Source organism: Curcuma longa, chromosome 2 (assembly GCF_044706935.1).
Source record: "Curcuma longa cultivar G26 ecotype Majalengka, Jawa Barat chromosome 2, ITB_CL_G26_1.1, whole genome shotgun sequence".
Classification (NCBI taxonomy): domain Eukaryota; kingdom Viridiplantae; phylum Streptophyta; class Magnoliopsida; order Zingiberales; family Zingiberaceae; genus Curcuma; species Curcuma longa.
This window is the reverse complement of record NC_133862.1, coordinates 11,553,833-11,569,493: the sequence shown is the minus strand read 5'-3', so window position 1 is coordinate 11,569,493 and position 15,661 is coordinate 11,553,833. Positions and strand designations below refer to the sequence as shown.

The 15,661-nt window shown below is 32.2% G+C and overlaps 2 protein-coding genes across 2 annotated transcripts; one reads left to right on the top strand and one right to left on the bottom strand.

Annotated features, from left to right (window-relative positions):
* The first annotated feature begins 720 nt into the window (after positions 1 to 720).
* LOC141821229 (jasmonate-induced oxygenase 1-like) lies at positions 721 to 2,402 on the top strand. Its single transcript, XM_074708630.1, has 3 exons — positions 721 to 1,508; positions 1,582 to 1,906; positions 2,172 to 2,402. Exons 1-3 carry the CDS (start codon positions 940 to 942, stop codon positions 2,400 to 2,402), a joined length of 1,125 nt encoding a protein of 374 aa, XP_074564731.1. The 5' UTR covers positions 721 to 939.
* A 5,886-nt stretch (positions 2,403 to 8,288) lies between these two features.
* On the bottom strand, positions 8,289 to 15,272 carry LOC141821619 (aminopeptidase M1-B-like). The gene is made up of 16 exons (XM_074708990.1): positions 15,089 to 15,272; positions 14,919 to 15,005; positions 14,495 to 14,655; positions 14,168 to 14,272; positions 13,957 to 14,073; positions 13,123 to 13,239; positions 12,461 to 12,643; positions 11,388 to 11,667; positions 11,192 to 11,313; positions 11,019 to 11,116; positions 10,121 to 10,298; positions 9,930 to 10,044; positions 9,781 to 9,848; positions 9,619 to 9,696; positions 8,564 to 8,641; positions 8,289 to 8,474 (listed from the first exon to the last, which is right to left on the bottom strand). The coding sequence occupies exons 1-16, from the start codon at positions 15,270 to 15,272 to the stop codon at positions 8,289 to 8,291; spliced, it is 2,157 nt and encodes a 718-aa protein (XP_074565091.1).
* Positions 15,273 to 15,661: the final 389 nt, after the last annotated feature.

Genomic DNA, 15,661 nt, shown 5'->3' with positions numbered 1-15,661 from the left:
TTAAAATTTGTATTAAGAAAATGATTGCATAATAATATTGATCAAATTATTATATTACTATTTTAAATTACAAATATTATATTATATTTTTATAAAATATAATTTTATTTAATAAACTTGTATATTTTATAAGTTTTTAAATTTAAAGTGACTTAAAAACTAAACAATGACTATATATATATATTATATGAACATTTTTACATCTTTTAAGTCTGAATAAATATATACACTAAGTTGTAAATAATTTTAAAGTGATCAAATTAATGATTCAAAATGATCATATTATATAATAATTTTAGTTGAAAAATACATCATTTTATAATTAAAAAAATCTAAATAGATAAATATACTCTAAAAAATTATTAGCATTTTCATATATACTTTAGCGGCCAAAGACTAAAAATATCATGTAGCATTTTTTAAAAAACCAAAATCACTACATAATCATATTTTATTTTATTTTTAAACATGTAAATAGATAAATACATTCTACAAAATAATTAAAGTTTATTATTTTTTCAAAATGAGCAAAAAAGTGACCACAACACATAAAAAATATTACCATAATTATAAAAAAGAATTGTACATATTGAATTGTTTGACTATGGTTACAAAAAAAAAACTCTTTTTTAATTTTCTACTTCCATGTTTATCACGTGTTTTTTTCCTAGTTTAATATCTAGCAGCTGTAACCTCCACATCCACAGACAAATTGTAGCCGTGCTCCTAATTTCCTTCCCGTCTTCCACTTTTTCCTCCCTCTCTCTTCCTTCCCATGCTTCCTCTCTCGCTACCACATGTTCAATTTTATCTCCGTCACTGGATCGCTCGGATTTGATTTGTCGGATCGGTAGATCCTCCACAACTGCAGCGAGCAACCAAAGTCGCAGCACGCGCACGCACCATGGCTTCTTTAAATACTCTTACAATTGCATATGCATGGCACCGCAGACCGCACTGAAGCACCGGAGGAGCTACGCCTCGATCGATCTATCTATCCTACCGGAGATGGATTGCCTGCGGGAGTGGCCGGAACCGATCGTCCGCGTGCAGTCCTTGTCCGAAAGCGGCGCGCCTACCATCCCGGCCCATTATGTGAAGCCGCCGTCAGAGCGCCCCACCGCTGCCCCCGCCGCAGCGGGCCTCAGCATCCCCGTGGTTGACCTCGGCATGCTCAAGGACGGAGCGGACGCCGCCTCCTGCGACGCCGCCACCGTTAAGGCGATCGCAGAGGCGTGCCGAGAGTGGGGGTTCTTCCAGGCGGTGAACCACGGGGTGAGCCCGGGGCTGCTCCGCCGAGCGCGCGAGGTGTGGCGCGGCTTCTTCCACCTCCCCATGGAGGAGAAGCAGCGCCACGCCAACTCGCCCATGACTTACGAGGGCTACGGCAGCCGTCTCGGGATCCAGAAAGGGGCCATTTTGGACTGGGGCGACTACTACTTCCTCCACTTCCTCCCCCTCTGCTTGATGAGCCACCACAAGTGGCCTGCTTTGCCTCCAACGTTAAGGTGCCCTATCTATCTATCTATCTATCTAATCAATCTAACCACAGAGTTATGATTCAAAGATTCATTAACACAGGGAGACTACCGACGAGTACGGCGAGGAATTGAGGAAGCTGTGCCGGAGAATAACGAGGGCATTGTCGATGGGTTTGGGGCTGGAGGCGGACCACCTACCGGTGGCGTTCGACGAGGAAGGAACGTGCATGAGAGTCAACTTCTACCCTAAGTGCCCGCAGCCGGAGCTCACGCTGGGCCTCTCGGCCCACTCCGACCCCGGCGGCATGACCATCCTCCTCGTCGACGACCACGTCGCCGGACTTGAGGTCCGCAAGGCTGACTCCTGGATCAGCGTCCGACCGCTCCCGGACGCCTTCATCGTCAACATCGGCGACCAGATTCAGGTAGCCACTGATGCTCCCATCAATAGTATCCTCTCCCATTCTTATCCGAATGTATTCATTTTATAAAATATCACCTGTGACTCATGATTCATGGTAAAGGATAAACAACAACTGATGATAGACTAGTTCAAATATATATATAATAATTCCCCGATAAAAACACACGTGATTTAATCGGTTCAGTTGCTCGATGATCGGTCCAGCTGAGAGAACGCATGCCATTAATTTTTGCCTGCCTAATTAATTAATTAATTAATTAATTCAGGTGCTGAGCAATGCGGCGTACAAAAGCGTGGAGCACCGGGTGACGGTCAACGCCTCGTCGGAGCGGCTGTCGATGGCGTTCTTCTACAACCCGAGGAGCGACATACCAATCGGGCCCATCCCCCAGCTGCTGACGGCCCATCGGCCCGCTCTGTACCAGCCCATGACCTTCGACGAGTACCGCCTCTTCATGAGGAAGGCAGGCCCACGTGGCAAAAAACTAGCCGGCTGAACCTATCTCGCCATGTACATGATCTCAATTAAGTCGTCGTTAATTAGAAAGGGCATTAAATTACTTGTAATATATTAATTATATCGTGACGTACGGCATGACGACGATGAGGAGCTTTGAAGTCGCCATTAATCAAAGATCGATTTGGATTCCTCATTGTTTTCATCCGCCGCTCATGTTCATTATTATATTAATTATGCAGCAAGTTGTGCAAAGTAGGCACTCGATCGATCAATACAACAATTCCAATTCCATTGAATAATAATAATAATACCGCTGATTGCTTGGTGTGTTTTTTAAGCGTCTTCTTGCCAGGTTTCGCTTAATTACAGCACTACTTTAAGATAAATGCCAAATGAAGATTCATTATTAATGTCTGTATTAATTAACTTGATAGAAGAAGGTTCTATCTTGACCTTATCGAGTAAAACAAATTACATGGCCGGCTGGCTGGCTGTACGTGTCTCTTAATTATTAGATAAATAAGTCTCAATGAACTATTAAAATATATATATAATGTGTTGCTCGTAATTTTCTCCTTCTCATATCCAACCATCAGTTTAATTAATTTGACACGCAACACTCGATCGAATTGTGGTCCTTTTCAGTTCCAACGAAATTTATGATCAGGCGCACACAATCTATATATTGCTTCCAGAAACAAGAGGTTGAAGTTGGATAGATGTTCAGCAAATTCGTCTTCAACCTCATTTGTGAGAACAGTAAACAATTTCAAAGCAACTTTATATTTAATTAAGCATGGTGGTTTCGTACACAGCACGACATTTATTTATTTCCTCGTTCACTCTTTAAACGTGGCCCAAATTAATCCTACAAAAATACTACTGTCTTGTTTGTCCATGTTTGTGTGGATAATACATTAGTAACTTCATTCAGTTTAATTAATGCATTCGAGGACAAAGCAGAACCATATTGGATATTAACATCTCAGCTTGTCTCACTCTGTGCCACCTATAGAGGAATGCAAGTCCATGTTTACACCAGAAAATCATATATTATTAAAAGAATCGAAAACGATGTATACCAGGAAATATAATCCACTTTATGCTATCGAACAAATGAGCTAGCTTCATTCAGAACGTCAGATCAAATAAAAGGATAAACATTAAAAGCAATACAAAAGACAAAAGAGATCAACTCGAGCTAGGGGTGCACATAAAGGGAGTGTTAGAATGAATCTAATATATAATTCCAATCATATATAATTTTTTAGGACTATTGAACCTAATTTAGCAATTGAACTCTATATATATGATAGATTTATAACCCAAAAATGGTAAGAGTACAATTTAGTTTGCATTATATATGTTGACTTGTAACCATTATTAAACTCTTTATTGCTTCATTTTAATTAACTATCAAAACTAATATAAGTGCTGAGTTTTGACATAAAAAATTAGGGAGCTGATGGTATGAATACTTCTAAAATAACAAAAAGTTAAGGATCATCTATGGATCATCATAATTAGTCTATCTTTATTTGAGATAAGTATGAAAGTGGAGCATGTTGTAAGACATTCTTGATGGTGATCATTTCTTTGTTATAGGAGTTAAATTGTCACCTTAGCTTACTTATTCATTTTAAGATATTAAATTTAAATGAAATTTAGTGCTCAAGTTTTCATGTAATATGATGTGCACAAAGAATCACTGACAGTGAGACTGGTTAAAATGTTTTGATTATTTGACATTTATGTTTAGAGATTTTTGTGTTAAATATATACTAGTTAAACATTTTTATGTTCTAGTAAACTTTGATAACATTACGAAGTAGGGGATTTAACTTTGGAAGACAATAATTTTTGACTCTGATGGAACCCGTAATGACCCAATCTTAGACTCATGAAAAAGTTATTTAAGTCCTTTTCGATGCCTCCGAAGATTTTTTCTTTCTGTTAAGATTTTTTTTCTATTGTGATGTTTTTTCTTCCTTTTGATTTGAATCTATTTAAATAATTATTTAGTTGATATGAGAGCATTATCTTTTGGTTTGTAAAATTTTTTTGTTTTGTTTAAATTTAGAAGTGGCTCCTCTACATTTGTGATTCCTTTATGTCTTTCTTTGTAATTTTTTTGAGTAAACAAGTCTATAGAATAATCATTATTTTGTCTGACCTTAGTTGGTATGTACAAGCTAGAGCCTATCAAATCCCATAGATGGTCGTCGTTATCATGATCATGATAGACATGTTCCGATTGAGGAAGCCCCACACCATGATCATAGCATCTAAGACAAGATACTTAGGATCTACAGAGACAACTCGCAAAATAAATCCAACATTTTGTGATACGGAATTTTAAAGATCGTAAGTTATCTAATCTAAATTCTGATTATATTCCACTTTTAAAAATGTATATCACCATTGTGAACACCATGGTCAAGAGGAATGATATGGAGACCTCAGACTTTGAGTTGATCTTCTCGAGTTTTCTGGTATATTATTGATTGGCTTAACGAAGTTGAGAGAATTTTTTATTATAAAGAAGCACTAGATCGTGTGAAAGTAAAATTGATTGTCATCAAATTCAAAAGTCAAGGGGAAACAGTTGAGATGCTCACGAGACAGATAGGGCAAAGCTAAGATCACAGATTGAGAGAAGATGAAGAAGAAGATGGAGAGTCACTTTTTCCCCTTCGATTACACTCAAACCTTGTTTCATTGACTTCATGCATTGAGGGCTCAGGTGAGTCCCAGCGAGGAGCCTGACATTAGTGAATCTACAAGGTTGAGGATTTGGACGCACATCTCAAAGTTGTCGAAATTGAGTATATATCCAAGGTATAAGAATCTGATGACGACTTATCAAGAGAAACAGCTAGCAGTTCAGACAATTAGATTACTAACATGACCTCTGGATTTTTGAATCAATAAGATCCTTCAACTAAATACGTTGATACCTCTTCCGATCCTCAGGTTTTGGATACCACACAGAGTTGTGTGAAGATGAAAATCAACAATTATCATATCTTGTATACGATGAGGACTCTACAGATATTGTGAGTTCAGCCTGGCATGATGGTGGCGATGCATCCACTAGACTCAATACCACTGGAGTGAATGTTGGGGTGGAGATATATATATAGAAGAAAACAATTGTTTACCGGAATAGAAGCCATGGTTAGAAGGAATCACTTTTCTATTGAGACAAGCAGTTGATGATAGTTCTGCATTTATCTTGGATGATGATGCGCATCTTCCGATGCTAATACTGCATATCAAAGTTTAGTCGAACTTGCCAAAATCGCTACTCCTGCGACTATTTTTAGGCTTATAACCAAGAAAACTACCGAACATACACCTAAGTAAGAAAAGCATATCAAGGAGATTTTTCCAAGATGACTCATTTTGTAGTTTTATAGGACGACATTGGACAGAATAGTGATTATGCTGAGGACATTATTGATTTCATTGATTCAGCTATGAACACAGAAAATAATCTTTTAAAATCGATTGATTCGAAAAAATATCAAAAAATAAAAAAATAAAAGTAAATGGTATGACTCAAAATATTATTCATCCAAAAAAAAAAAAATCAACATCAGGGGCTTATATAAATAAAAAATCTTAATTTATAAAAAATACAAATTATTAAAAATATTTTAAATATAAAAAAACTCAAAAATTATCCAAAATGAAAACTATAAAAAATAATAATAAAAATCTATGGATCCTCTCGTATCACAGGAAGGCTATGAATATTTTCCGGATTATCCATTGTCATTTCAAGGAGATTATACATTTACACGATATTCTCGATTTGCCACTTTAGATCATGATGTCAAGTTCATCAGTCGTTTCTAGAAGAGTTTATGGGGGAAACTGAGAGTACAATTAAACTTTAGCAATGCCTAATACTCCCGGACAGATGATCAAATCAAAGTGATGAATTGGATCTTAGGCAATCTTTTGAGGTGTTTGGCAGGAACTAAACCAAAGTAGTGGGATTTGACATTGTCTTAAGTAAACTTTGCCTATAACAGATCAAAAAATAGAACACAGGTTTAAGTCCTTTTAAATTTATCTATCAATAGAACTATCTGTGGTACTTCATTTACTCGCTATCCCACGTATGAGATGATTTAATCCTGAAGTAGATGAGATGATAGATCATCTTCGAGGTATCCATGCGCAAGTGAAACAAACTATTCATGAGAACATCACCAAGTACAAGAGTTGACGATCATTGTCGTCAGATACTTTTTGATGTTGGTGATTTTGTTTAGGTTGTATTAAGCTGTGATCGTTTCCCTATTGGCGAGTATAACAAACTCAAGGAATGAAAGATTGGACCATGTGAGATATTATAGAAAATCAATGACAATGCTTATAAGTTGTGCCTTCTTAGTCACTTGAAAACTTCTGATATTTTTAATGTGAAACATTTAAGTCCTTATTTTATGGATGTCGATGATACTACTCTAAACTCAAGGACGAGTTTTTTTCAACCTAGAACGACTGATGTTAAAGGATTTGAGCTTTGGGAGACCATAACTTTTGACTCGGGTGGAACCTGTAGCGACCTAGTCTTGGGCTCACAAAAAATGACGTTTAAGGCCTTTTTGATGGCTCAAACGATTTTTTTTCTTTCTGTTAGGATTTTTTTTCTTTCTATTATCATTTTTCTTTTTGTTAAGATTTTTTCTTTCTTTTACATCTTTGAGTTTTGGATCCATTTAAACAATTGTTTAGTTGATGTGAGTGTTGGGTTGCAAGGGTGCAAACATAGTCCCACATATAAAACACATGAAAAAGATCATGGGTTTAAAAGGATGAAAGATATCTCCATTGATATGAGGCCTTTTGGGGAGAGCCCAAGAACAAAGCTATGGGGGCTTAGGTCCAAAGTTGATAATATCATACTATTGTGGAGATATTTTGATTCCATTGGTTCTTACAATTGGTATCAGAGCGAGACCGCTCTTCATCGGACTAACCGCCGGAAGAGCCATGATCCAAATCTAACCATGTGGGTTGAACCTTAAAAAAATAAAGGAAGTGGGTGCTTCCGTGTTTGAATCAAGAGGACCAGACACCAGGTGAGAAGTCCTAGTAGGTCGGGTGGACCAAGAGATAAAAAGTCTTAATTACGACTAGGTGGGAAGTCCTAGTAGGTCGGGTGGACTGAGGGGTAAAAAGTCCTGGTGGGTCGAGAATTCAGACATCAAACGGAACTTCCGTTTGAGGGGGGCCTGTGGTTCTTTGTTTGAGGAGGGGATTGTTGGGTTGCAAAGGTCTAGTAGGTCGGGTGGACTGAGGGGCAAAAAGTCCTGGTGGGTCGAGAATTCAGACATCAAACGAAACTTTCGTTTGACGGGGGCCTGTGGTCCTTTGTTTGAGGAGGAGATTGTTGGGTTGCAAGGGTGCAAATATAATCCCACATTTAAAACACATGGAAAAGATCATAAATTTAAAAGAATGAAAGATATCTCCATTGGTATGATGTCTTTTGGGGAGAGCCCAAGAACAAAGCCATGCGGGCTTAGGCTCAAAGTGGACAATATCATACTATTGTGGAGATATTTTGATTACATTGGTTTTTACAGTGAGGACATTATCTTTTGGTTTGTGAATAAACTCTTTAATTCGTTTAAACCTAGAGACGACTCCTCTACGTTTGTGATTCCTTTGTGTTTTCTCTGCAATTCTTATGAGAAAATAAATCTACAGAATAATCATTATTCTGTCCGATGTCACATTATATGCAAAATTTATCATTCCTTTTACAACAATATGTTGATTCCCTATAAATACTCAACCAACACAATAAAGCATCTTTATATATGATATTTTTTTTAAAAAAACAATACATTGGAGATAAGTCGGAAATCATGCTTATTTATATGAAATACAATAGTTGATCATGTTAAAGTCCCTTCCTCACTAAATCGTTCAATGTGTCACCAAGTGTAAACTCATTTTTCACACTTTGAGTCCACCTTTCTTTTCTCATAACTTCATTAAGTTTTTGCTGCAGGGTTTTAGAAATTGAAGAATTGTTTCTGCTTGCAAAAAAGTTTGATATTTCTGTTGCCTTCTCACTTGTTCCAAACTAAAATTAAAATAATAAAAAACAATATTAGCAAAATGATGCACACTATCATTTTAAATTAAAAAAAATCAAATGATTAAGTCACATACCAATGACACAATAGATGAGGCTACATAAGGTAAGGCCATTTCTGACCATTTCTTTTGTATTTTATCATCCCAATTTTCCTGTAACATGATAGTTAATAATTATAGCTTCGTTAAGTAATATATACTGAGTTATTTCATAAAGAATGAAAAACATTACGAAAAAAATTATATGAGCTCCAATAATTTATGAAAATCTTGCACTTGCTAATTCAGAATGAAACATATTATACTAAAATAAATAATTTTTAAAATTAATTAGTTTTTATTAATACTTGTAAATTATTTAATTTTATTGACAATGTTTACTATGCTTACATAATGTCAATATGTACAAAGGCCATAAATTTAGTTAAACATATAATAAACTTCTTCTTTGGTATTATATCAAATTATTAAAAAAATCTTTATAAAATTTAAGATATTTTAAAAGTATAGTTTGCAATATTTTGTATCTAGATACGCCACCTTTTTTTTTTGTTGTCAATTTTATATCATAATGTGCTTTTGTAGGCAAAGTACTAATAGACATAATAGAATGTATATTATTTCATACAAAATTCTTTAGGAGATTTTTGGAAATTATGAATTGTGATATCTTCATCATAAGTTATTTTTTTATAATAATGTTCAATTCTTATACTTATTAAAGCAAAAAAATATTAAATTAGCATAAGTTGATTGCATTTGTGCAAACAATAAAACTCAAATATTAATAATGCTAAAAAATGAAGCTAAATTTTAACTACGAGGTTATAGTTTATAAAATGACTATCGAAGAGTTACATAAATAAAAATAAATGATTCCAAATGTAAAATAAATGTCAATATCTATAAATTAAATAATAATCATATAAAGAAATATTAGATGAAATAATAATATGCACAAAAGATCAAACTTTAAGAAAATTTTAAATGATTCTTTAAATTAGTATTATATGTATTTTTATGAACAATATAACCAACATAAATCAAATAATGTAATATTTATATACAATGAACTTTAAAATAATTTCAAACCAAACTACAATGGCTACATTGGTTTCTTTAAAACATACCTTTAACCATCTCCATGCAATTTCTCTACCTGCTCTATTAATGGAATACAAACCACTTATTGCATCTTGAGATTGAACCTTTCAAGTAAATTTGAACAAAATAGTTTATTTATCCATTTGGAAGAACAACATAAAGATAATAGTAATAGTGAAAGAAGTTACCTCAGAAGATAATAAAAAGTTAAGTGATTCAAGGACTATATTTGGATCTGGACATGTTGTAAAACATGCTAAAGACCAATCAAAAGCTTATTAGTTACAATTATGAGGGAACTAATTAGAGTACGATAAAAGTTAGATAGTTCACATACATAAAATGAGTGTTTTTTCACCGCCATCATCTGTTTCTCTATAAAGCTTTAAGAGAAATTCATAACCAGATCTATTGGTAGTGTTAACCCTTTGCATTATAGAAACATATACCGCCTATACAAATTCAATCAAAATGAATGAATAGAAAAAAGATATATAATGACTAATGCTATAAAATATCTTAATTTACCCTTTTAATATCCGGTGATAAGACAATTGTACTTCTATTACTCAAGAATGGTTGTAGATGTTCAATTGCTTCATTTATAGTTTTCTCATGTCCAAGTAGCACAAGGGTAACGAATATTTGCCTTCTTAAAAGGACATCCAATTCGCTTTCATTTTTTTTAGCATCCCAACCCAACTTCCTGAGAAGTTACTCATTGTTACATAAGAAAGAGAAACTACTAACGCATACAAGAAATAATTTCAATTTCAAAAAACAAATTCATTTTAAATATATAACATTTCTTAACCTCTTAAATTAAGTCCACCAAGATCTAAAAATTATCTTATGCTTGAAATTTGCTTCTAAAAAATAGTTGATTATTTTTAAAATTTAAAAGTGATATTGTGATGAAGAGTATATGACAAATTGAACTTAAACAACTTCGATATCAAAGCCATAAAAAATAGACTCATACTTAAATTTAATCCATAACCATATTAGATGAAGGTAGTAGAAACCCACAATTTCTTATTATAGTACTCATGAGTAACAAAATTTAGAATTTAATATCTAACAAAAAGTATTTTATAAATCAATTTTAACCATTAAAAAATTAAAAGTCAAATTATGCACATCATATTAGTCTTAACAAAAATAAGCAGATGAAACTATTTATTTTTTAAATTTAAAAACTAAAAGAAAAGAGAATTAAGAAATACTAAAATCAATGTTATTACTAATTAATAGACATAGTTAATGTCACCTTTTTTATATCATCTCTTTTTTATTCTATTGTTTCATAATGTATACTTTATTGAAAAACAACTAAATTATGTAGCTGTTAAATTTAACAAACATATGCAACTAAAAAGAAAGAAAATGTTATAAAAGGATATAATTTTGAATTAGATGGACTTACTCTGCAGGAGATTGGAGAAGATTCATAAAGAATAATTTAATATCATTTGAAAGTTCAGGTTTAGCATCAGCTATTAAATCTACGATAGTTAGACCAATCTGTCAAAGCAATGGAAGAGGATCATGACAAAAACAATATAAATGTAATATTAAAGAGTTGGGAAATGAACTTACCGCTCCAATATGTTTTAGAATGAGTTGATTAGTCTCTCCTCGATAAACATTCAATAATGATAAGAAAGATGATAATGTTTCCTTGTTAGCTTTGCAAAATGAAAAATAATCCTCCAAAACTCCTACATTAGAGTTGTGGATGGTCCTTTAGACATCAAAAATATTATAAAAGTTAATAATCCTACTACTGCCATACCAAATTTATCCATTGCGCTTAATTGATTAGCCTGTATTGCATTTCTTAGCCTGGTTTCAAGTTCATCATCATAATGCACTTTGTATAATCCTCCTTGGTTTATATTTAATTTGATCCAAGCATTTTGAGAATTCCCTTGGTTGCCTTGATCTTCCAAATTCAATTTGGCAGACTTTGAATTTAATAAAAAAGTTTTGATGGTGTCATATGAACCATGTGATAATGTAATAGGAATAATCCATTGACTATCATCGAAAGATCCATCCAATAAAAATCGAGTCTGTAATTAAAAAAATAAATATCATGTGTAACTTTTAAATTTCATGTCAAGGATATAAGCAAATATAATTATAAATTTAAGTGACAAAATTTTCACTAGAATTCAAATAAATTCCATATATACTCGAATATACATAATATTCAAGTTGAAACTAATGCATCTAGTCATTATTAGTCCAATGTAATGCATAACATTCTATTAACAAGAAATTGCCTTTGACTAACTATACAGCAAAAGAGATAGATACAATAAATATACTAGGTAAATACAAGATTTTGCATAGTAGCGAAGTTAGGGGTTATCATCCAAGTTAAGAAAATATGATCGGATAAAACTTTAGTTAAGATACACCACAAATTTATTAAGAAAATAGCAAAATAAATCAACTAGAACATGTTGTTATATGTAGAAAAGAGTTTTAAAAAGTTAATATGCCAAAATTTTAATCTTTTTCAAATATAAAATTATAGCATAGAATAAAAAAAATTTACCATGCATACTTAACATTGATCCTTCATTTATTATCTTGATTCTCCATACTCCTTTAAAGCTAGTTGTTATTCTTATTATAGATCATTATCAAGGTATAAACTGTAGATAGAATTGATTACCTTTGAATAGATCATTCATGAATCTCAAGTAAAGCTCATTAATTCTTTTACTACGTATAACTAATTAATTCAAGGACTTTGTAATTAGTTTGCACATAGATAAGAAATTTTATATGAAATCATTACTAAACTATTAAATTAAAAACACAACACAATATAAATGAGGCTAGAAGAAAACAAACCTGATTAATTTCTAAGATATTTTCTGTAAGCATCACATTTATGACAGGATATCCTTCTTGCTTCGTCCAAGAAGACATCATATCTCCGATAGGCTCATTAGTTTCCTCTTGAATAACATTCCAAAGGTCTTCAGTTTTTGCATTGGTGTGTGAATATCTTTTAATATATGCAGCTAATGATTTCTAAAAATGGTATTCAAAAATAAATTAGGTATATTTAAATATTTTACCATTTGAAAATTCTTGCAATAGGAAAGAAGCTAGATAAAAAAAGAAAATATTAAAGAAATTAAAATTTATTTCTTAACCAAATGAAATTATAATGTGACAAAACAAAATGAGCTAATTAACGACCAATCAATTGTAAATCCTTCATATCTTTTTTTTTTAGTTTAGTTTGGAAATTAAGAAACCTTTCATTTTTTATACGATCTTCAATTAAGACATCCACATCATAGAAAAACTAGGTCTTTGGGTGTATAAATTAGTTATTAGAAATTAATTATCTAGGTGTGATATCTTGAAACAAAAGCAACTAATCCATGCCTATATCATGTTAGATATAATTTTAGAAAGTTAGTAGAAAGACGAACTAAAAGAAGTCATAATCAAATGATATTAAATATAGAGCTAGCATTGCAAATATTATATGCAATTCTAACCTGAAAAGATTTATCTCCAAGATAATTTTGAAGCATTCGAATAACTAAGGCTCCCTTATTGTAGGTTATTGCGTCAAACATTGCAAATGCTTCAATGCCAGATGTTATATTCAGTACCTAAACAATGAAGTGAAACAGAAACAGTAACTAAATAACATATACAATATTGGATAAAGAGAAGAAATATTTATATTTTCAATACAATTAACTACTTTAGAAAATAAGCTTGCATGATACAAATTGAAAACAAATAAGGGTGCATAAATTTATCACTTTTACTTAGTGAATTTGAGTTTTACTAGAGGATATATACTATTCTATTGTTACAACTATTATATCTTTCCATTGTGACAAGAATTTAGGTACTATTTGGACATTCAAAAGTAACATGATAAATCTAGAAATTCTTCTTGGTTCTTATATTCACCACTATAGTCCAATATGTAAGAACGAGGGAATCAAAATATTTCCACAATGACATGATATTGTCCACTTTGGGCCTAAGCTCTCATGATTTTGTTCTTGGGCTTTTTCCAAAAAGCCTCATACCAATAGAGATATCTTTCATCCTTTTAAACTCATGATCTTTTTCATGTGTTTTAGATGTGGGACTATGTTTGTACCCTTGCAACCTAACACAATATTTTACTAGATATGGATCATAATAAAGCCTAGTGCCCACCAATTGATTTAGTTATCATAATATTAAATTATAGACTAGAAATCATACCTAAGAACATTGTCAATGCACATTAATAATGGAAAAATCCTATTTGAGAAGAACTAAAAAGATAACTATAATTTATAGTGAAAATTAAATAAAGAGAATTATACCTGAATAGGATGGGAATGGGATAATGCATCTAAATGTAGAGTCTCAGTAGTATCATAAAGAAATTGACTCCACTTTTTCCATTCAGGAAAGAAATCATCTGTTACTAAAAAACTCATCTATTTTTAGATGAGATAAAGAAGATGCATCAATTTTATAGTTAATAAAATAATATAAAATGCACATCTAATATTGTGGAATGATGAAGTGTACCCAATTGGCAAACCCTTCATTTAGCCATAGATCTGTCCACCATTCCATTGTCACGAGATTTCCAAACCACTGATGGGCTAATTCATGTGTTACTACCTTTGCCACCTAAAAGGAACTTGTCTTAGAAAAATAAAAATCTGAAGTTGTTCCTTAAAGGTAAATAAAATATTTGTTAGAATTTGTTTGCATGAAGAGCATCTAAGATACAATATAGGGCAAATATAATAAAAATTTGATAATTTTTTTTCTAGTTGTATGACGTTTGTGCATGAAATAACCATACATGAAAAATCTAAATACAACATAAAAACCTTGTAGATCGATTACCTGTTGTTTATCCTTAGCAGATGAAGTCAATACGTCATATAATAAAGCTACTTCCGTGAATGTTATCAGTCCATAGTTCTCCATCCCGTCGGTTACAAAGTAAGGAATACCCACCATATCCAACTTGGGAAGGTCATAAGGAATAGAGAAATATCTAATATTAAGAAAAAAATAGTTCTTTGTCATTTTAAAAACTTTGAGCGTTAATAAAATAATTCAACTTAAAGACACAAGAGAGGAATCTATAGAGATTCTAAACAAAACCTAACATTATGATTGATGAAAAAAATCTAGAAAATAGTTAACAATTAAAACATGAAATATATAAATATCTATTCAATAGTTTGTATTTTTAATTTGAAGAATCTAGAATGCAATTTGCAATTATGGGAAAATATAAAGTGGTAGGTATTATACCCTTTCAACAAATCCAATGTCTTCACTGCAATATCTAAAGCAAATTTTCCTTGATTGCTTTTACCAACACGAGTATACACACGGATATTTACTCCTAAAGAAGTAACAAAGTATATGATTGTCAGAGTAGAAGAAAATGTTGTAAAATAATTAAAAACTATAAGAAATACTACATACCATCAGATGAATTTGCTTCTACGTAGTCCAATGAACCAACAATAAAAGCAACCAAGTAGGTGGACATAATTGGAGACTTTTCAAAATAAACTGTCTTGATAATACCATTATCCTTTTCACTTATCACTGGCATATTTGATAGCGCAACCAAATTGGATGGAACTTTCAATGTTATTTTGAACATAGCCTATATTTTATTAAAAAATAATTAATATAAGTCATATACCCAAAAAATTCTTAGAAGCTCTCAAGCCAAAAATTAGAAAAAAAAAATCATAGCTAGACTATATTATTGTATATTTCTTAAAAATTCCATCATCTTATAAGATATTGTAATATAAAGTTGTGCACCTCAGGTTAACTCAATAGCTTATGCCTTGAGCCCAATAACAATATGAAAGGAAAGTGGGCCACTTGAAAAGTAAAATTATGAACTTTTATAGAATATTATGCTAGATTATATGAAATAATTCATGAGAGATAAATGAAATTTGCTAAAAAATATTAAACAAATAAGTTTGGTTTGTTAATATTCAAGAACAAGGTTCATGAATAATTTATAAATAAACTATT